Raw genomic sequence first — 23,459 nt, forward strand, 5'->3', positions numbered from 1 at the left:
GGCTGTTTCATTGTTTTTTAGAAGAAATATGTGGTGTCCCAAAGTCTTGATGCATTTTTAAGCTTTTAAAACTTGAAAGGGTCGTAAGATTTTTGAAACTCCTTGGATTTGATGGAGACAGAATTCAACTTAAAAATCACTCAACTAACAAGTATTTATTGTATACCTATTATTTGTTCTGAACTGATATAAAGATATAATATTGTTTTAGCTTTTGGCTCTCAACTCAAGAAGCCAATTATATTGTACATGTATAATCTATCAGATTGCTTGCTGTTTAGAGGAGGGGAAGAAGTAAGGGAAGAGGAAGAAAAAAATTTGGAATACAAAATCTTACAAAAATGAATATTCAAAACCATCTTTACATATAGGTGGAAAATAACATATTATTAAAATTTTAAAGAAACTACTTATTAAACTGCAAATAGCTTAATAAAATAGTAAAAAAACAGAACAACATAAGGCAATACATAATTAAGTGATTTTTTTTAGTATTGACTACTAATGTCATAATTCAGAAACAGGTCATATCACTCAGATTATTGAGACCTTAAGATAGGTAGGAATTGATCAGGTAAAAAATTCATTCCCATCAAATGGAAGAGAATCATCATCACCATTACTATTATATACAGTCACAAGAAAAAGATCTACTCTCTCCTTGGTGTAGGAATTCCTTTCACACAAAAAAAGTGTCTGTGGCCTAGCAGAAAAGTCCTGGAAGGTTTTCTGGGGATACACAGAGGTTAAATGAATTTTCCAATAGAGCTGGTAAATATCTATGATGGGATTTGAACTCAGCTCTTCTGGATACAAGACCAGTATTCTATTCACCAAGCCATACTGCCTTCTTGGGGAACAGAGAACCATTCCTTTGATTTTATTGGTAGAGGGAACTCACAGTAAAGAAACTCTTGCCAATGCAGATCACTATTCTACAGTTTACAGTCTTGGAAGGTACTGAATGGTTAATCTGATTGACCGATCAATCGGAATTTAAGAACTACTAAGTGTCAGGAATTAGGGATACAGATTGCCCGATGTCATACAAGTAGTATATGTCAGAAGCAGGATCAGAATTTAGAATTTCCTTACTATAAATTGATATTCTCTATCTACAATAATACATGTCTCTCATTTACACTTTATCACATTAAATTATTACATCATATTATAACATATTAAGTTAGATCAGATTAGATTAAGCTAATCAGCCCCACTAGTTAATTATACACATATAACTTCTGGCATAGATACCTGCTGTGGACTGCCTGGCTTTTAAAATATCTGTGTAAATGAAATCAGGATCACCAAGGTCTTCTTCTGCCTTTTTCACAAACTTTTAAAATAACAAAGAAACAAACAAACAAAAAATACGGAGGAGAAAAAGGAGAAAATTAGGCATTTTACAAACTTGAAGCCAAAGGCAAACTCACTATAGTGATAGGAATTACAAGGCAATTGATAATAAAACAGAAGCTAAATGGGTCACTAACAAATCATAATGGCCTTTGGGTATTGACCCATGATGCCATGTCCTTATCCGTCAATTCTCCTGAAGAGTAATGTTGATTCACTTTCCAGGAAATGGTTGGAGACAATAGCTGCCACTCTCCCACATATTATTCACTGGAAAATGAAATAGTTAGGTTGGAGAGACACCAGATAATAGCAGCACAAATCTAGTACTGGAATCAATGTTAGGAGCATTTAATCCAACCATCCTTCATTTCACAGTTAAGGAAACTGAAGCCCAGAAACTAACCAAGGTTAGATTATCCACATGGCAGAACCCAGAATTCAAAGTCTAGTCCTTTGGCTCACAGACAGGCTGATAAAAGTTCAACATACATATATATGTGTGTATGTATATATGTATGTATGTTTGTACATACACACATATGTATATATAATACATTATATATTCGTGTCACAAGTTTAAAATGCATTATTAATATTTATATATGATATTTAAATATACATATATATATATATATAAAACTCACATTTCCCCTTCGTAATTAACATTTGCACCATAACTTCTAAAAAATTATCCTTGCATCATTTCTAAAATTGGAGGGGGTCTCTGAGTACTAATTTTTTTTAAATCTTAAGCCTCTAAGTTTTTGCTTGAACTTATTCTAAGACAGCTTCTACCTAAAATCTTTTCCATCAGCTCTAAGAGATAGGGCTTGGGTGCTGTGATCTACTTCTTTAGAGTTCAAAATGGAGAGCCAATGATCCCCAGCTATCAGGAGCTTCCCATATTGTCATTCATCGGCACCTATGGATGCTGTTGTTCATCCTTTGTTTTTGAAAAGGACCAATGACATTATGTGATATCTTGGATTGCATGTGAATTGGTTTTAAGCAAGGCAGTGTTGCACAAAATCATCAGCTTCATTCTCTCTTCCAGAGTCACCAAAGTCCAGGGGCAAGATATAAGCCAGGATGTAATGGATGGCTTTGGTCTCTTTAATATTTGATCAAGCACTAAGCACTCCACGGAGTCTCTTGCAGCCGCCTTCATGACCAGTGGAACAAATTGTTCTCATCTGCCCATTCCACTGGGAGAAGTCTTCATATGCTTGAGGTAGACATCCCCTAACTCACCTGGATTTGGGACCTTTTGGTCCCATCTACCAGGGCAGCTTACCAAGATATGATCAATGCACATGCTATAGCTTCCTGGAGTCACAGGTAAGAAGTAATCACCATTACCATAATGAGAGAGGAAGGGCAGTTGAGCTGATGGGCAAAATGATGGCAGCTATTGTCTACTGTTATCATTCCACCAGAGTACAACCCACCCTGAGGTTGTCTCTAAGCATCATTCCAAATTAAGAAAAAATCATGTTTTAGGACAATTGTTCCTTAACTTGTCTCATATCGAATGGGATAACATTTATAAAGTACTTTGCAAACTTTAAATTGCTATTATCATCATCATTAATATTAATATACTATAACTACAGAATTGATTGCATTAGAACAAGAAAGGCAGGACCATATTATGGTAGATCAGTCCAGCTTTGAGAATATGGTTACCTAATGACTTTGCCTGTGTCTCTCCTTGGTGTTTCAGATGATGGCACACTAGTTGATGCACTGGGATTACAGTCTGGGAGGTTCGAGTTCAAATCTAGCCTCAGACATTTACTAGCTCTGTGATCCTGGCCAATTCATTTAATCTCTGTTTGCCTCACTTGCTTCAACTGTAAACTGGTGATCGCAATAGGACCTACCTTAAAGAGCTGTCATAAAGATCTAATAAGATAATATTTATAAAATCACTTAGCACAGTCCCTAGCATGTAGTAGGTATCACATAAATGCTTATTTTTTTCCCTTCTCCCTGTATTGCATGAGTGTGCTCGTAAAAAAACCATGTATTGTAAATGGTCCAAATTCTTAAACACAATATCCACCAAGAGGCTACAAAATCAGTCATAACTGTTATATTTTACACCTTCTGAAGCCTTTCTAGTCCATCATGTGTGCCTGTGATATAAGTGGTGACATCCCCAGCAATGACTGTTTAGGAAATACTAAGAGTTACTAAACAAGAAAAAAGGAAAGGGAGCTCCTCAGGAATGAGAGCAAGAAGCTGTTCTGGAAATCCCGCCAGCTTCCCAAAGACATTAGACATGATTGGAAAGGTAGACATAGTAAGCCATCTACATGCTATGATAAATATGTGATCTCTTAAAAAAAAAAAAGACCCTTCCCCACATAATTAGTAATGCCCTAAAATTCTTTTAACAGTGACTATTGTCTTTCATTCCTTTAATTAGTAACAAGAATCTTAGAAGCAATAAATTAACTTTAACTGACTTTTAAAGGAAGCTTGTTAAGTCAACAAGCATTTATTTAGCACCTACTATGTGCCAGGCACAGTGCCAAGTGCTGGGAATACAAAGAAAGGTCAAGGACTGTCTTTGTTCTCAAAGAGCTCAGTCTAATGAGGGAGACAACACACTAATAACAATGTATAAATATTATATAGAAAGGATAAATTGTAAGTAATCTGCGAGAGAATGTCCTAGTATTAGTGGGGGATCAAGAAAGGTTTACTGAAGATGGTTGGATGCTGGCTGAGGAAGCAGGGAAGCAAGGGGACAGAGAGTATTCCAGGCAAGGAGTTAGAAGATGAGGAATCTGTACATGGAATCCAGGGCCACTAGATTCTAGACTATATTGAGGGAAGTAAAGTTTAAGAACACTGCAAAATTAAGAGAGTCAGGTTATCAAGTCATAAAACAGAGGATTTTATATTTGATCCCGGAGGCAACAGGACAGCCCTAGAGCTTATTGCTTGGAGTGAGGAAGGGGAGAGGAAAAGTAGATGACATGGTCAGATCTGCATTTTAGGAACTTAAGGAAGATTGATTTGACAGCTGAGTGATGGATGGATTGAAGCAGGGAGAAATGAAGCAGACCCACCAGCAGGCTGTTGCAGTAGTTCAGGTGTGAGGAGACCACGGACTGCACCAGGGTGGTATCAGGGTTGGAGGAGAGAAGGAGGAATATACAAGAGATGTTGCAAAAGGAGAATCAGCAATAGATTGGCTGTGGAGGGTGAGAGAGTGAGGAGTTGAGGATGATACTCAGGTTGTGAGCCTGGGTTACCTGAAAAATGGTACTGGCCCTCACTAACAGGGAAGGAGAGAGGGAAAGAAAATGAGTTCAGTTTTTGAGCTTGTTGAAGTTGCAATATCTGTGGGACTTCCAGTTGGAGATGGCCAATAGATATTAGAGATGCAAGGCTGGAGGCCAGAGAAAAGGCTGGAGCTGGATAAATTGACTGAGAATCATTAGTACAGAAATGATGACTGATCTATGGGAGCTGATAAACTCACCAAGCAAAAGAAGGTAGAGAAATAAGAGAAGAGCTTTCAGGATAGAGCTTTCTTGGCAGACCTGCTCTGGATGGAGATCCAGCACAGGAGACTGAGAAGGATTGGTCAGATACTTAGGAGGGGAGCCAAGAGAGAATAATGTCTCAGAAACTTAGAGAGGAGAAAGAAGAGAATGATCAACAGTGTCAAAGGATGCAAAAGTCAAGAAGGATGGAAAAAAGATTGAGATCATTGGAAACTGGAGAAAATAGTCTCATTTGACTGAAGAAACTAGGTGGCTTAATGGATAGGCCCTGGCATCAGGCACCATCTATGTGACTTTGGGCAAATCATATCAGTCAGCTAGGTGAGCAAAGCTTGGAATATGGCTTGGAATCAGAAATACCTGAACTGGAATTCCGCCTCAAATATTTACCAGGAATATTCTCAGAATATTCAAATGAGATCATGTGTAAAGTGCTTTACAGACCTTAAAAGGCTATATAAAATGTTAACTTTACTGTTTAGTCATTTTTTATCCCGTCCAACTCTTTGTGACCTCATTTGGGGTTTTCTTGGCAAAAACACTGGAGTAATGTGCCATTTCCTACTTCAGCTCATTGTACAGATGAGTAAACTGAGGCAAACAGGGTTTTAAGTAGCTTGTGCACAGCTAATAAGAGTCTGAGTTCAGATATGAATTCAGGAATATGGATGTTCTTAACTCCAGATCTGGCACTCAATTCACTGTGCCGAAAATGTCATTTGATCATTTAAGCTATTATTATAGCCTCTTCTAAGTTGTTTTGATTGAAGGCAGTGATGAACTAAGAGACCAAATGTCTATAAGGGAAATTGAGATGAATATTGGAAGTCCTTAAGGAAAATAACAGAGGATGAGGAAGTGAAGAGCACTGTAGCTAAGGTGCTGGAATCATACAAAGTTGCTCATCATTCATTCTTGAAAAGGACCAGTGACATTGGGACGGTGATGTCTTGACTTGCAAGTGAATTGATAAGGGAGGATGCCCAAGGTAGGTGGAGTACAGGTGATATCCAAAAGTGACAGAGCAAGGTTAATAGTGGTCATTCGTCACCTGGTTCTATGAATAAGGGAAGAAGAAAAGTTAGGTGGTATCTTTTGAGGAAATCCTGGTTCTTGTTATTTTCAGGAGATGGAAGGAGGGTAAGAAGAAAAGACCAAAAATAAAAGAAGATCGTTTCTAGTAGAGCAAGGATTCATAGAGTACAATGGAAGAGGTAGATAAAGATGACATCAATCTCAAGGAACTGAGTCTTGTTCTTTCTTCATCTTCACCCACACACATGCAAAAGTGCCTTGGACCTTCTCTAAAATCTAAAAAATCCTGCCCTTTGCCTTTCCCACCTCACCCTCACTTACCTTAAGTTCCCTTTGTTTTTCTCGAAGCTTTACTAACCATGCAGGCTCCTGCTCTTTCCCTCGATGACGTCTTTCCAAAAGCAGAGGGTCTGACAGCTTCAGTTGCTCTGATAACTGTAATATTGGAAGAGGGGAAGAGGGGAGTAAGGGAGAAATACAAGAAAAGTGGGGGAAGGGTAACAAAAGAGAAAAAAATCTCTTGGAAGATCAAAATCACACTAAACAGGAATCTTGAAAGAAAGAAATAAACCACTCTAGCAGCTTTCATCCCCATATCTATTAGGGAATAAGAAGAATAACAATTTTCCTGTATATACTTTAGTGCTTTAAGGTTTATAAGTAATTTATATGCATTATCTCATTTGGCTAGCCATAAATAACACATAAAAAATGCCAGACATAAAGTGCTACTGGCCCTAAGAATGTGGCTATCCTGAATGCAGATCAAAGTACAGTATTTTCACTTTTTTTGCTTTTTCTTTCTCATGATTTTTCCCTTTTGTTTTAATACTTTTTTATAATATGACTAATATGGAAATATGTATAATATGATTGTATATGTTTAATATATATCAGATTGCTTACTGTCTTAGGGAAGATCAAAGTATAATATTTTCACTTTTTTGCTTTTTCTTTCTCATGATTTTTCCCTTTTAATACTTTTTCATAACATGACTAATATGGAAATATGACAGTACATGTTTAACCTATATCAGATTGTTTACTGTCTTGGGGAAGAGGAAAGATAGAGAGAGAAGAAAAATTCAGAACTCAAAATCTTAGAAAAATGAAGGTTGAAAACTCTTTATATGTAATTAAAGAAAATGATAAAATACTAATTAAAAAAAGAAAAAGAAGAAGAAAAAATATGGATATCTCCAAAGTTATGTTAATTCCACCGGATCCCATCAGCAGCTATTACAAAATATATGGAGCTCCAACCAACAGTCTCATAGATTATGGAACCCAAGCCTTCTAACCCCTGGGTCTCCTCTAAAACAAACTTTAAGAGAGGATGACTATTTCCTCCACAACTAATGAAGTCAATATTTTTTTTTAAAAAGTTTCAACTATTTTCCTGGTTTTCTATTTATTATTTTGGATGGGTTTTTTCCAAAGCTGTGGGTTGATTTGTTTGTGTTTTCTTTTTAAATGTATCCCGTATGTCACAAAATATTCCATGCATTTAAAAATATTTTAATAAGGCTTGTTTCCTATTTTAATCACTGTTTTCTAGGCCCCAGTGTTTATAATTAGGAGAACACACTTGGAATTTTGTAGTTCTATTGTATTTGGAAAATACACAAGAGAGTGGATTTCTTACCTATCTCATGCCTACCCCCAGGGTGTGTACAGGCAGCCCTTTTTTGTGCAGTTTAGATCTTTCTTTGCTTATCCTATCTGGGCTTGCATATGTGGTCAAAGGCTTCCACGGCTTCCACTTTTACAGCATCTTCAAAGAACAGGGAATGGAGGCGCCTAAGCTGCTTTACCATTTCATTGAGTGGTTCTGATAAAACATATTCCCGGAAGCCTTGGAGCTCACCTTGATGAGTTCTGCTAATAGCACAGGGTGGCTGCTCTCGGTCTGGCTCAGGAGGATTGAGCTGATACCCTCACAGTAATGCAAGGCTTGGGATGTGAGACCATAATCTGCCAGTCGGGAAGCATAAAGCAGTTTATATACCTGCGAAAGAAAAAGAGGGCCAATGATGAATGAGTCCAGGAGGGGAAAACAAGAGAAAGAACTGTAAAGACTTTTTAAAAGTCAGATGACTGACTTCTAAATAGGCATTCCTACTTAAGGATGGAAAGCTACTGTCAAACAGTCTCTAGTCTGTGGGTGGCTGGAGCCAAACAGAGTAGGTTAGGAATCAAACAGAAGTTCAATTCAAAGGCAAGGAAATGGCTTTCAAGAAATGACATAAGGGCTGAAACTCCATCCCTAGTAACAGGACCCCAATAAGGGGAGATCTCAGTACTTATACTTATGGCTATTCAGTGAGCTGTAGTCCAGACAATGAGAAGTAACAGCAACCACATAACAAGCTTGGTTCACAGCTGGGGCTTAATGATCAGTAAAATTCTGGGATTCTGTTCCAGTTTAGATCAGTCCTTGAGTCCAAAGGATTATTGTTACACCAAACTCGGAGCACAACTCACTGACTCTTAGCTCTGGAAAACAGGGTGTCCTAATATCTTGATACTACATACTATTAAATCTGAAAAAGTCTAATTCCAAATTCAGCATAGAGTTACCAAGTCATGTAGAAGTCATGGAAATTAAGTGAACTCAAATTTTTCAAGATTTTGGACACAAGAAAATGAACTGAGAAATCACATGTAATAATACAACATTCGTATCTATCTAGTAAACTTTTAATGTACTGTAGCTCTCTGAACACTCCATATCCCACAGTAGACTCCATAAGGACAGGGTCAGTGTCCTAGCTATCTCTCTAACATATTTATCATGTGTTATTTAGTATTCTATTTATCTGTGCTCTCCACCAAAGTTCCACTGCCATGTTTCATCATAGTGTGGGTTTCCTAAAGACTATGCCTTTCAAATATAAATTCTGGCAGATCTGATCAAGCTGGAATAGTTTCAGATAAAGACCCAGTGATATACTATGTCTGTTATCCAAATACAAAGGAATATAAATTTTGATTACTGAAACTTTGCAAGATATCCATGCCTTAAATCCAAATCACTCTGATTCTTATTGACTAGACAACAAGAGATCCTAGTTCAATCCTCATTTGGTCAGTGTTTGGACTCTGATGGTTCAGAATGAAGGTAAGTAGCAATTGTTTCTGTTTGGTCCATTCTTTGCCTCATTTCTTACCTAGCTTTAATCACAAATGGGTGTTTTCTTAGACAAACTGAGACCTGGGAAGACCTCGGCTTAAAAAGGCCAAGATCTCACTATCTCCGAGTCCTGATCTTTATCTGGCTGCTGGACTCAGATGGTTCTGAGGAAAAGGTGAGGCCGGTGATCTTGCACAGCCCTTCATCACTCAATCCAATTCACTTGCATGCTATGACATCGCCTCCCTGACATCATGGTTCTCTTTGAGAACAAAGGACAAATGACAATAACCTTTGCTGGAACATCTTTCATGTATCACGCCCTCCCACATAATTGCTGGTATACTTCAAAGCTCTGTCCTGGGTCTTCTTCTATTCTTTGATGACTTCATCATCTCCCATAATTTTAATTGCCATCACTATGAAGATGATTAGGCAGCTAGGTATAATGTACACAAAGTACCTTAAGTCAAATCCTTGTTAGTTCTATAAATCCTTATTAGTTTTTGAGACCTTGTTAGTTCTATAAATCCTTTATTCTAAAGACCACCTTTTTGAGGGGAGAGAGGGATTAAGCAGATCACAAGCTTTTCAGAAAAAATAAAAAAGATCAATTTTCCCACGACTAAAAGCTGACAGGGAACCTGGAATAAATACTATATGTACTTGATAGCCAAGGACATCAATGGCATTAGCTGATCATGGATATGCTGCATCTGATATGTAATAACACCAAGGAATATAGTTACCTGGAAAGAAGGGATGAAGGATTTGGGGCGTCCCAACATCTGACAGTATTCAAAGATTTCCGTTCTTTGGATGGCTTCAGTGTTTGCAAATTTCAAAAACTCCTGACTAAAATCAGGGAATAATGGTAAATAAAATTATGTGAGATGCAAGAAAGAAATGAGAATTCCTCATAGTCACACAAACACACCATTACCTAGAGTGGGCTTCTGATGTCTGAGTAAGTTACTTTAGTATGACAGTTATTCAGGAGAGGTGGAGTAGACCCAGCATAAATGTAATGATCTCCCCCATCACCACTACCCTCTAAAACTGAGAGAAAAATACAAGAGAATGCTCCACTGAGTAGCTATGAAACATAACCAGGGGATTTCTTACTAGAGAGCCAAGCCAAGCAAGCTGACTTCAGAATACTGGTTCCCCTTTATCCTTCTCTGTGCAGTATAGGGGAAAATCTTATCAGGCTACTTCATTCGCCTTGAGAATGATCTGTAAATTCTCTCTGCTGGGACACATGGGAAGTGCATTTTCCAGAGTGTCCCCACAGATAAACCCTGAAGCCCAAAAAACCCAACCATTTTCCTGAGAAACCCTGCCACCCTAAGATAAATCCAGAGAAGCTACATCCACAGAGTCCCAACATTGGTGCAAGATAGCTGCTAGTCAATGAATCCTCAGAATGAAATAATATTCCAGAAAGAATGATATTGAGGAAGCAACTATCAGAGATTCACAGATGAGGTGATGAAAGGATGACACAAAGGAAAATAGCAGAAATGCTGCTGAGGCAGAAATCAAAGGGGTGCCCATTTATTGAATGTGTGAAGAGGCAAAATAAGCTGTTTCTACATTTGGTGATCAGAAGGGAAGCCATCAGCTCAATATCTCCCCTACCAGCTTGCCTCAGTGCCTAAAACTGAGTTGAAAATCACAGAATGATCATAGATTTAAAGCTGGAAGAGATCTCAGAGCCACCTACTCCAAAACTCAAATTTTACAAATGAGGAAACAGACTCAGGAAAGTACCTTAAACTTACTCAAATCTCAGAGATGAGATCTGAACACAGATTGACTTTCTCCTTCATTCCATCATATGACCTCTCCATCTTTAGAGTCTCTACCATTTAACTCCTTCCTATCTTTTTAGTCTTATACCTTAATTTCCTTCAGATAACTCCAGTGAGTTCTGAAGGAACTTCTGAAGGAAGTGAAACCTTGTTGCCTGAGACTCCAAAGAGTTAAAACCCATATCTAAAAATTCTCAAGAGTAGGCAGTGAGACCTTACTGTCTGAGAGTCCGTAGAGTTGAGATCCATATCTAAAAGTTCCCAAGAGTAGGAAATGATATCTTACTGTGTGAGAGTCATATAGTCTCATATATATTCACATATTCAGATAACTTCAGATAAGTCCAGTGACCCAGCCTTCTTGCTGTTCCTGTAATGTGACACTCCATTTTCTGAGTGTGCATTTTCACTGATTGTTCCCCAAACCTGGAATGCTCACCCTCCTTCATCTCTATCTCCTAACTTCCCCAGCTTCCTTCACATCTCAGCTCAAATCCTACTTTTTGCAAGAAGCTTTTCCCAGTCCCCTATAACTCTGTTGCCTTCTCTCTGGGGTTTCACCCCTCCAATTTAGCCAATTGGATATCTTGTTTGCACTCATTGATGATTGTGAGCTCCTTAAAGGCAGACACTCTTGCCTTGTCTTGGACATCACCTCCAATTCACCCTATAAATCGTATTTGTTTGCATGTAGTTATCCCCATTAGACTGAGCTCTTTGAAAAGAGGGGTCTGGTTTTGCTTTTCCTTGAATCCCTTGTTGTTTAGCACTCTGCCCTGCACACTTAATAAATGCTTGTTGACTTAACCCTTGATTAAGACCCAATTTTCAAAAACTCCCTCTTAAAATGCAAATATGGGATCCAAGAAGGGTAACACAGTAATGAAACATACCCTTATTATGGCATTAACACAGAAGAACTTCGGTGATGAGCTAATGGTCGCTTGACAAGGAACAAGGGTTTCTTAGAACGAGATCGGTAAATTTGAATAAAAGGGATTGGGGAGGAAGGTTCAGAACATATTATTCCTAAAGAGAACTAGTCGTAATAAAATGCTGCAGTGTTTAGGCAGGTGGGCTTGGGTAGCCAGGAGCATTAGGAAGTTGGAGAGAGGAGGAATAGATGGCAAGGGAAGAAAGAACCCCAATCTCTGAATTGCTCTCGCAGAAATTTCCTGGGAGCCTGGGATTCCTATTGCCCTGCCCTATCCCTCCCACGTTACCTAACTTTGTAGCTCTCAGTCTGCGGAACCAGAGCACCACCTCGTGGACAAATATATTCAATGCAAACACTAAATTATGTCTTAATTCAAGTAGCATCTGCAGGCCCTTGGTGGTCAGTTATGGCTCATGCACCATTTCTCTGCATCCCAAGATGCTGCCCAGGGATATTGCCCACAGAAGCAATACTAACCTTGGGGTTTCATGAAAGGGAGGCGAAATAGAATACAAGAGGGAAGATTATAAAATTCAAAATGTCTTTTTTTAAAAAAAATATTCCATCTACTTCCCCTCTGCTAACAGTGCCATGTACCTGTGGCTACTGCCCAGCAAAACCAGGTGGTCTGTCTTCACAGTGTAGTGACCAAAAGGCATATGGGCCATCAGGTAGCAGAAGTGAGCTGCTTCCAATAGCCCTTTTCCAGCTGGATGAGAAAAACAAAAGCCAGTGAGGATTGAGCCAAACACCAGAGAAAGCACACGCGCAAAAATCAGTGAATCTGGTGATATTTGAGGTCCCGAATATGCACTTTCTCTGGTGGACAAATCCAGAAATTCATGTTCCCTTCCCACATTCTCAGTCTCTGGAATTTGGGCAAATAAGTAAGGAACAGGTATGCTGTGAAGGAGGCAGGATGGAAGGATGTTTAATCCACATAAAGGGATTTATTAGAAATTCATGGGCGTTTCTAATAACTGCTGTCATTCCCAAGGCTAGGAAGTGAGACCTTGCTGCCTGAGACTCCATAGAGTTGAGACCCATCTCTAAAAATTCCCAAGGGTAGGAAGTGAGACCTTGCTGCCGGAGACGCTATAGAGTTGAGACCCATTTCTAAAAATTTTCACAAAGGACATGAGAAGAGCATTCAAAATCAAGGGCAGGTTTTTCTTCCTGTTCCCAGGAACTTCTCCCTCCCCAATAGAATGTTAAAGGCAGGAGATGATTTGTTTTTGTCTTTGTACCTTCTACCCTTACCATAGTATAGAGCACTTAATAAATTTGTGTTGATTCATTGACTTTCCTTGCAAAGAGATGGAGTATTTGGGGAATAGACCACTTATCAAGCTTTATTGGGGCATAATGCACATTGAGGCTTCTATGAGAGAGTTTGAGAAAAAAAAATTGTTTCCTTTGCCTTACCCAGAGTGTCACCCATGGTAATGATGGCTCGCTGATGCAATTCAGGGTCTCCAGCTTGATTGGATAGCATTACTGCCAGATGTGGCCTCCAGTCTCCCCACTGCTTGTCCCCACAGCACTGAAAAACAAGAAGAAAGAAGGCAGGTTAGGGACATTTCCCAGAGTTAGTCTTACAAGCAAAGAGAGAAGGGGATCTCTGCTGAGAATCATGGGATGGTAGAATCCCAGAATTGTAAAGGTGATTCATTCATTTCAACTTCCCAGCAAAGGCAGGAGACCCTCTCCAACATCTCTCAGGATTGGTCAAGGTGTTCTTGTATTGGAGAATCAGTATCTCTGTTGTCTTAGCATTTTCTTTCAGATTGTCTTTATTCCAACAGCTCTTCCTGACCTCTATCTTTTCTCAGTAGCATTACTATCACCTAATGAAGCAGGAAGTCAGGAAAAATAAACAAGTAGGGTAACTCAGTATATTGAGAATATCAGTTATAAGGTGACCCTGGGAACTGGATGCCAGGTTCCAGGTACATGGATTAGAGGAGAATAAGTGAGAAAAACATCCAGCCCAATCCCTATCCAATCAACTATTCCCTCCTTAATCTTTTTTTATGTCTTAGACCCCTGTGGCAGGCTGGTGAAGTCTAAGCACCCCTTCTCAAAATAAGGTTTTTAAATGCATAAAATAAAGAACACAGATTACCAAGAAAGCTAATTATATAAGAATGTACTTAAATACAAAAAGTTATCATTTATTTACATCCAATTTCATAAACCCCTTGAAATGTATCCCTAGATTCCTGCTTAAGAACTTCTGTTCTAAAATATCTGGGCCAAGGGCTCTTTTAGTTAAGTGTTTAGTCTTGTCTAACTCTTCTTGACCCCATTTGGGTTTTCTTGGCAAAGATACCAGAGCAGTTTGCCATTTTCTTCTCTAGTCATTTTACAGGTAGAGAAACTGAGACAAACAGAGCTAAGTGACTTGCCCAGTGTCATACAGCTAGTACATGTCTGCGGTTAGATTAAAACTTAGGAAGATGAGTCTTTGGGACTTCCATTCTGATACCCTATCACTCTACCACCCAGCTGCTTGCAATTTCTTTAAATTAAAAGGTTCCTTTTATTTCTACTTAAACATCACCAGTGATGGAAAACTCACTCTCTCAAGAAATAATCAAGCTCCATTTTAGACAGCTTTGTTAGGCAGTTCATGGTCATGTGGAGCAACAATCTGCCTCCCTGTCACCCCCATCCACCTGTCATCCCTATTTCTGCCCTTTGTAGCTACAAGTAATACGTATAATCCCCCTTTTCCATGACAGCCTTTCCAATATCTGAACACAGCCGACATTTTCCTCTCAGTCTTCTCTTCACAAATGACTTAAAGGGCTCTGGAATAAAACAATGTAATTTAAAGTGCTGTATAAATCTTAAGAATACTATATAAATATCAAATGTTTTTATCCTCATTTTTGATAAAATGGGGCTGAGGAGGAGGAGTAGGAGGAGTACGCCTATTATGAAATATTATCCCTCCCCAAAACAGTGAAATTCAGTGATGAGAAATTTATCTTGAGGAGGTTGATAAAAATGAATTTTAAAAATATAAATCCCACAGCAGCAAATTGATTATAGTTAATAGCTCACTCCAGAAGAACTGAGTTCAAATTTGACCTCAAAAACTTGACATTTACTAGTTATGTGACCTGGGCAGGTCACTTAGCCCTAATTGTCTCACAAAAAAAATCTAACAAACAAACAAAAACTACAAATACTTCTTAGGAGATCTGACTCCAGAAACCAGTTCTCTATTTCTGACCTATGTCAGAAAACTTGGATTTAAGCCTCACTCTAACTTTTGAAGTATGTCTAAGCAAATTAAATAGAATGTTAATAGAATGTAAGTTCTTAGAGGGCAGGGCCAGTTTTTCTGCTTTATCCTGTTTTGTTTAATATCCTCAGTAGCACAGTATGTGGCACATAAAAAGTGCTTAATTTTTGCTTGATCAATTTTAATGGAAAGGAAGTTGAAGTCAGAAGAAAACCCAGGTAAAATTCCACTTCTTACACTTATTACCTATGTGGGGAGAGGGAAACATCCGATCTACATGCATCATTTGCTAAGGCAACTACAGGTAATAATGAGCTGAAAGCTAAGTACAACAATCTCCCACTTATAGCCCACAAGTGATGTTATAAATATCCAAATGGCCCTTGGCAGAAAAAAAGCTTCTCCACCCTGACCTACAAGATCCTGAGCAAGTCTCCCAGTTTCCTCGTTTGCAAAATCCAAGTGTCAAAGTCCCTTTCAGTGCTAAATCTATGAACTTCAGAAGTATTTGTCAGCAGTCACTGAGTATGAGTTTATCAGGCTGTTTTTCTCCTGATACAAAGAAGGTCACAAGGGAATGAGAATGCTTATATGGAATAAGTCAGGTGCGTAAGAGACCTGCTTAGAGAGGGCAGACTGAGAGCACTGAGGGGGCCTTAAGAATATCCCTTGGTATGAAAGGGAGGGAAAAGCAAACAAACAGGGAGATATGAAAGTCAGAAGAACAAGGACAAGTTTAACGTACTTCTCAATTTGGGCCATATCTACCTTTGAAATTGCCCCTCTCCTGAAACACAACACTGGGGGCAAGGTCTATGGAATGTGTATTAGAAGCAGAAAGGGAAGAAGGAAGAAATAAATTTATTTTCTACAAAGAAGTGTTTTAAATATGGGAGGGTAATAATCCAAAAAGACCATTTTGATTTCATTTTAATCTTAAAATGAAAGATTACAGATTTGGAAGTAGAAAATATCTTGAAAGTCATCAAATGAAGAAAAAGATCTAGTGAGATAAGATGACATGTCCAGGGTTAAATAGCAGAATTCAAATTCAAATTCAGGTTCTCCAACTCTAAAGTCAACATCCTTCCATTGTACCATTCTAGTCCCAGACTTGTTTGTATTTCACTTAGACAATCCACCAAAAAATAATAGATGTTGAGGACTGATTTTAGACTCAATTCTATCAGCTATGCTCAGAGGTAGGAGATCATTAATGCTAATAGACCAGATAATTCTTTTTTTATCTGCAGGCAGTTCGATAATCACACTCCCTTCCTCCCCAAATCCCCTGTCCAGGATGGTACTGGAATGTCTCTTTTGAGAGAGTGAGGCTGATAAAGACAAAGTAGGCAGATTTAAATAGACTTATGATGGAGAGAGCCATTTGTACCCAGAGAGAGAACTTTGGGGACTGAAGTGGATCACAACATAGTATTTCCATTTTTTTGTTAAGTTGCTGATTGCTTTTTTTTTTCTTTTTCATTTTTTTCCCTTTTTGATTTGATTTTTCTTGTGCAACATGATAAACGTGGAAATATGTTTAGAAGAATTGCACATGTTTAACCTATATTGCATTACTTGCTGTCTAGGAGGAGGGGAAAGGAAGGGAGAAAAATTGGGGACACAAAAGTGAATGTTGTAAATTATTTTTGCATATATTTTGAAAATAAAGAGCCATTATTTTTTTTTAAAAAGTTTAAGAGAAATAGGGAGAGAGTCAGCCAATACAGACTCATCCTTAATGAATATATTTAAAGCGCCAGGCCTAGATAAATCATGGTAAGTTCCCAGAGAACTGAAAAGAAACAGATATGAGCATGAATCCTCTACTAGAGATCTTCAAAAGACCATGGATAATGTAAAATGTGCTACAGAGGATAGAAGGAGGAGAGAAAAGTAATTTTTTTAAAAGGGAAAACAATGAAGAATGTAAACTGAGATCAGTGAGTTAGGCTTTGAGTTCCTGAGAGAAAATGATTTCAAAGGTTATCAAAGTATTGGTTGGTAAACATCTAGAAAATCAAGCAGTATCTCAAAGCCAGCTTGAAAGGAAGCTGCTACCAAAATAACTTGGGAAATCTATGTTTAGACCAATGCTATTGGATATTTTTATCAATGAATTTGATAAAGCCCAAGAGCGCATATTAATCAGATCTGAAAATGATAGGTATAGCTACTATGTGAGATGACAGAATCAGGTTCAAGCTGGATGTAAGCTAGTAAAACAAAATCTAATAGAGAAGAGAATAAAGTTTTACTCTTGGGTTTAAAGAAATAAATTTTACAAGTACAACAAAGGGAAGCAATGGCTAGATATCACCTCTTCTGAAATGAATCTGGGAATTTTAGTGGACTCTAGAATTGATGTAAGTCCATGCTGAAATATGGCACTCAAAAAAAGGTAATGTTATCTTGGGACACATTAAAAAGTCAATTCTTTTAGAAATAAGTTATTTTGACTATTATGAATATCCAAATGAACTATAAAGGACATTTGAAAAAAGATACCTATTTATATAGGTAGCCAACTTTAGGAGAGAGACTGGAGGAAGGAAGAAAAAAAATTATATGACAATTTTATTGTATATTTGAAAGGAATAGCAAGTTGTGCATAGCAGATTTGCAGTTTCATTTGCAATTATATTTTTATTGTACTGTTATGTAAATGCTTGTTTTATTCCATAAAGATAATTTTTTAAAGAAATGAATGGTATCCAAAAAGTCTAAAAAAATCAGAAATGAATATTATCTGAAAATAATAAAACCAAACAAACATACAAACAATGAGTTAGAAGGAACATTAATAATAGTCCAATGCTGTCGTTTAACAGATGAAAAAAGTAGAGACCCAATAAGCTTAAGGGACTTGCTAAAGGTAACACAAGTATTATTATAGTCTCATTGTACTCTGCCCAAGCCAGACTTCAAATGCTGTATTGAATTTGGCCCTAAGCACTTTATTTTAGGAAGATAATCAGGAAGAAACAACACTGATAATTTTAAGAGGGAGACTAGGATGATGAGGGTTCTTGAGGTCAGATCAATTCGTGAAGTTGTTTATAACATAGGAAAAAATCTCTTTTGCTATCATATCACTTCAGATTTTCATTTTAACAATATGCTTTATATGGGGATTCATAACAGAGTTGATCATTTGGGGTTCCTTCATTGGACCTACCAGGTCCATTTTATTCAACTTAGGTACAGCAGAAAAAGAGTGGTGTCTATCAATCTCGAAGATTCTAGATTTGAATTAGAGATTTGGTCTGTTGGACCAGAACACAGAATTTGGACCAATAGGCAGGATTTGCAAAGAGGGATGTAAGGGAATACAATAAATAGATCCTAACAATTAGAGCTGTCCAAAAGGGTAATGGACTGCTTCAGAATATGGTGATTTGTCCCTCATAAAATGTTATATATCTCAGACAAACTGAAGCCTGGGAAAGACTAATTTAGAAAAGCCAAGGTTATCCATTAAATCCTAGACTATTGCCAGTAGTCTTGACTTTGATTTTCCCCACTGGATTTTGATTTTCCTGGAGGAGAGAGTGAGGCTGACAACTTTGCACCGTTCTGCCTCATTTAAACCTATTCACATTAAGACATCATCTCCGTAATGTCTCTGGGCTTCAGGAATTAATAATGAACAATAACAACAGCAAATGTCATTTGGGCAGCTAAGTATCTCAGTGAATAGAGTGGTCAGAAAGATCGATCTTTTCTTGAATCCAAATCTGACCTCAGACACTTACTAGCTGTGTGATCTTAGGTAACCTTTATTTGCCTCAGTTTCCTTATTTATAAAGTGAACTAAAGAAGAAAATGGCAAACCATTCCAGTATCTCTCCCCAAAAAAACCAAATAGGGTCACAAAGAATTGGACATCACTGAAATAACTGAACAATAACAATAGCAAAATGTCATTTGACCTTCATTTAAAGATATTTAGTGAAGGACAAACTACCATATTTTAGAAATATTTTAAGGGAGTTTTCTGCTGCATAGAGAGATATTTAGAAGGAATTGAACTAGAAATTTCTGAACCCCTTTACCTCTACTTCTGAGACTCCATGACTTTGTAAAGCAAGTCCAATCAGTAGTTTCCTTGTAGTGATCACAATACTCCAGGGAATAAAATGGTACCTCAAGATTATATGATTATCAAAAAACTCCATTATGAATTCTAACATCATATCTATCCTATCTTAGCCCAAACATCAACTCTTAATGTCTCAGGCTGTTTGTCTGCAGAACTAGGAGTAACTATGAAATTTCTCCATAGAGCCATTGGGATTGATCAAATTACTTCCAATTATTCCAATAATAATTATTAAATTCATATTATTCCAATTACAAAATTACAGCCTATTGATCAAAAATGATACTGAGTAATGTGACATGAGTAAGAATTTCTTATCAGTTTCCCAGCATGGAGCAGCAATCAACCTGAGACATCATGAAAATCACTCTACAGGAACCAATGTGACAGATTTTATAGGATCAGCTCTTTTTGGCCCATGGGGGAAGAGAAGGAGAAGCAAATTGGGATTCTTCTGCCCCTCACTGTTAAATAAGCCAACATTGTATTTTCCAATATTATCTACCCCACAACAAGGGCACCAGGGGTGGGGCTGGGGCCATCCCATGTATACAATACCATGGCTGCCTGGGGGATCCTCCCGGACATGAGCTGGAAGAGAGTCTGAAGGGGATCGTTGAGAGCCAGAGAGCTAATGAAGCTGAGAACAAACCAAAGAACTATAATTAGTCCACTGTTCGGGATCACAGACCAAGCTGAGAAAACAATGGTGTCAGTTCACCTCAGACATAGAAAAATCTTTTTTAGACAAGATGCATTTATGAAAATGAGCTTCTCTGGGTCACAGCAACAACAATAAGGATAATAACAGTAATATTAATAATGATAACAACAATAACCATATCTAGCATTGCATACTTTAAGATTATTAAAGCACTAGGTATACATTATTTCATGATTCTCACAATAGCCCCATGAAGTAGATATTATAAATATCCTCTTTTTACAGATGAAGAAACTGATCCCAGTTACTCATTGTACCATATAATTATAAGACCATAGAATTATCTAGCTAGGGTTCAAGGATAAAGGGAATTATTCCTCTTTAGCTTTGAAATTTGAACCCTTACAGTTCTTGAACCACTGGATTTTGTGCAAGGAAGAATACTTCAGTGTCTGAGCAGCAGGTTTCATAACACAGAGATGTCTGAACTTATCAATCCTTATTCTATGGCTTTTACACAAAGCAGTCCTTCTCCTCCTCCTCTTCCTCCTTCTCTTTCTCCTCCTCCTCCTGTCCTCTTCCTCTTTCTCCTCTCCTCTTCCTTCTCTTCCTCCTTCTCTTCCTTCTCCTCTTCCTCCTTTTCTTTCTCCTCTTCATCCTCCTCTTCTTCCTTCTCCTCCTCTTCCTTTTCCTCCCCTTTTTCTCCTCCTTAGCCACTTATCAACCACTACCTACATATCAGCTTTCTGGGCCAAATTCATAGACCCAAATGTGGGTATTTATTTCCCTATCTCATCACTAGCACAAGGCTGCCCAGGCTTATAATTCTGTGCTCACAAGCACTTAATGACCATTATCAATAGCCAAAGAGGCGTGGAACAGGGACCAGAAATTATTTTACTGATGACAAACTGCAAAATATGCTTAACAAGGATATAATAAGGTCTACAGCTGATTTGAGATTTAAGGATATTCTGTGGGAGATATTTTTCACAACTCACTGGATCCCATCAAAGAGCAATGGGCCAAAGCAAAGAGCTGAAGCAGAGACAAGTCCTGCAAATGTGGGAGTGGTGAATATTCATCACTATTCACCCAAAAGGGATTATTTCCCAGAATAGTATTTCTTTTTTAAGACCACCCTGATCTTGGAAGTTTGAAAGTTTTAATAATGTCATTATAGAACTCTTCATTGCTTTAAATTTTCTTGACATTTTTGTTGTTGTTCAGTCATTTTTCAGTCATGTCTGACTTTTTGTGGCTCTATGGTTTTCTTAGCAAAGATTCTAAAGTGGTTTACCATTTCCTTCTCCAGTTCATTTTACAGAAGAGGAAACTGAGGCAAAAAGGGTTAGGCAATGTTCTTGTAGAAAGTGTCTAAGGTCATATTTGAACTAAGGAAGATTAAGCAAGGCTGTTCTGAATCCCATATGACAGCTGGGGAAACTGAGGTCTGGGGCAATAAAATGATTGGACTAATTACTATGTAGAATAAACTCTCCTGCTAGCCTAACAATCACTAGACCTTAAAGAAATATTACAAATAACCCTTTTCTATTCAACCTTCCTCTGCACAAGAGACAGGACCAAATCAAATAAACACTAAAGCTTTATAGATATAACCAAGGGAAGATAAATACTAAAGAATAATCTTCCTTTCCATTTAGTTTTTTGTAGACCATATAACCCATAAAAATATTACTAAAATTCTTTACTCTTTTTTGGCAAGAAAAAAGAGTCAGAATATCTAAGAAGGTTCTCTGTAAATGGGCTTGTTATGTCTACATTTGGGAAATCTGCAAAAGATTAATCTGTATCTGGTTCACAATAAAAAAGAATATGAAATACTGTGTACATCATTATTTTTTGGAATCCTATATTCTCTTCTTTACCACAGCCCCACAATCCATTAATAGAAGTAGGGAAGGTACCATGACTTGTGAGTAAACACAGGTTCCTACCTACCCACTCATGACCCAACTGTAAGTCCTTGGGTCCATCTTGCTGGACAGGAAGAGTGCGTGACCCCACAAATGGTTCCTCATGGCCCATTCCAGGGCTTCCTAAAATCAAGAATACATCTGAGTCAGTATCAGCTTCCTTGATGTACCACTACTAAAAAACAGTATTTCTTTGATTGGAGTCTATTCACTAGATTCAGGTTGAGGCAATTATTTGGTACAGTGACTAGTCTATAGGCAGTTCATTCATTTGTTGTTCACTCTTAATTTTTGAAGAGGACCAATGACATCTCAGAGTAATGTCCTTACATGGGCATAAATTAGATTTTTAGATTTAAGTGAGACAGAGATATAGGACTTGGAATCCAGAAGACCAGAGTTTGAATATTGTTTCAAATACTCCCTACTGAATAATCATGAGCAGCTCATTTAACTTCTTGATGATTCTGTTTCCTGATCCATAAAACAGGAATAATAATAATAATAGCACCTATTTTATAATATTGGAGTGAGGATCAAATGAATTAACATAGGTAAAGAGATTTATAAAGCTTAAAGAATTATATAAATACTAGCTACTACTAATAGTAAAAACAAATTATGAGGACTTTTTAGAAGATCATATATTGAAATTTCTGGTATCAAAATGGAGGAGTGAGGAAGAAATTTAAATTCCCCTCCAAACAATTAGAAAACTGCCTCAGAATTGATCTAGGAACATGGAAATAGCTTACCAGCATGGCAAGAAAGCTCTGTCCCACTGGGGTGGGAGGGGAGCAAGGTCCAGCAGCAGCAAGCAGCCTCACAGCAGGAAGCCTGTAGCAAGGCTCTAAACTTGGGGCAATTCACCAGTGAATTCACCAGAGCCTTCCTGAAAACCAGCATCCCCCAAAGCAAGTGAGCAGTCTGTGCATAGCAGCAAGGTCCCACACTAGCGACCCCACTCCCAGCACAAGCCATTGCTAATCAATAGTGAAGCCCCACTCAAGGGTTGGCCAACAGCAATATCCTGTTTCCATAGCAACCCAGCATCAAGGTACCATCCCTGGAACAGTCCAGTAGCTAAACCCCCTTCTAGGAGAGACCAACAAGTATGCCCTACTTCCTAGTACAAGCCAGAAAGCATGCATGCAGCTCAGCCTTGAAGACCAGGAAAGCCAGAAGTGAGACCCCCATACAAAAAGCTTGAGATAGTGCAGCAGCAAAGCCCAATTCTCACATAAAAATAGCAAGTCACAAAAAGGCAGAAAAATGAGCAAAAATAATAAAAATTAAAAACCCAAATTAAAAAAAAGAACCTGAGTATAAAAAAATATTATGGTGATAGGATCAAGGCAGAAAGTTAGAAAAGGATAATAGTGTCAAAATGATTGCTTATGAAGTCTTAAAGAAAAATGTAATTTAGTATCCAGTCCCAAAAGAGTTGCTGAAGGAACTTAAAAAGGATTTTTTTTACTTGAAAGCAGAAAAGTTTTATTGAAGGAAAATCACACATATACTGAGGTATCCCAATATAAAGAACAAGAAAACCTGTAGCCTAGGAGACACAAGGGCAATTTATTCTTGAAAACCACAAAGAAGAAGATATGTGGAGGGTTTAGGGTAAAGAATGGGTAATCTTTTAAAAAATGAATTTTTAAAAGGCAAATTAGAAAAGTAGAAGAAAAATTGGGG

General features: G+C 37.8%; 1 protein-coding gene across 1 annotated transcript in view; it reads right to left on the reverse strand.

Annotated features, from left to right (window-relative positions):
* The window catches only part of SEC16B (SEC16 homolog B, endoplasmic reticulum export factor), a 71,446-nt gene that overhangs the window by 9,890 nt on the left and 38,097 nt on the right, over nucleotides 1-23,459 (reverse strand). The window contains exons 11-18 of the mRNA XM_012547697.3: nucleotides 21,790-21,887; nucleotides 19,719-19,800; nucleotides 13,228-13,345; nucleotides 12,400-12,511; nucleotides 9,801-9,906; nucleotides 7,786-7,926; nucleotides 6,240-6,353; nucleotides 1,258-1,339 (exon numbers count right to left, since the gene is read on the reverse strand). Coding sequence (XP_012403151.1) covers nucleotides 1,258-1,339; nucleotides 6,240-6,353; nucleotides 7,786-7,926; nucleotides 9,801-9,906; nucleotides 12,400-12,511; nucleotides 13,228-13,345; nucleotides 19,719-19,800; nucleotides 21,790-21,887 — 853 coding nt within the window. The remainder of the gene's footprint in view (nucleotides 1-1,257; nucleotides 1,340-6,239; nucleotides 6,354-7,785; nucleotides 7,927-9,800; nucleotides 9,907-12,399; nucleotides 12,512-13,227; nucleotides 13,346-19,718; nucleotides 19,801-21,789; nucleotides 21,888-23,459) is intronic.

This window comes from Sarcophilus harrisii, chromosome 4 (genome assembly GCF_902635505.1).
Source record: "Sarcophilus harrisii chromosome 4, mSarHar1.11, whole genome shotgun sequence".
In the NCBI taxonomy this organism is placed as follows: domain Eukaryota; kingdom Metazoa; phylum Chordata; class Mammalia; order Dasyuromorphia; family Dasyuridae; genus Sarcophilus; species Sarcophilus harrisii.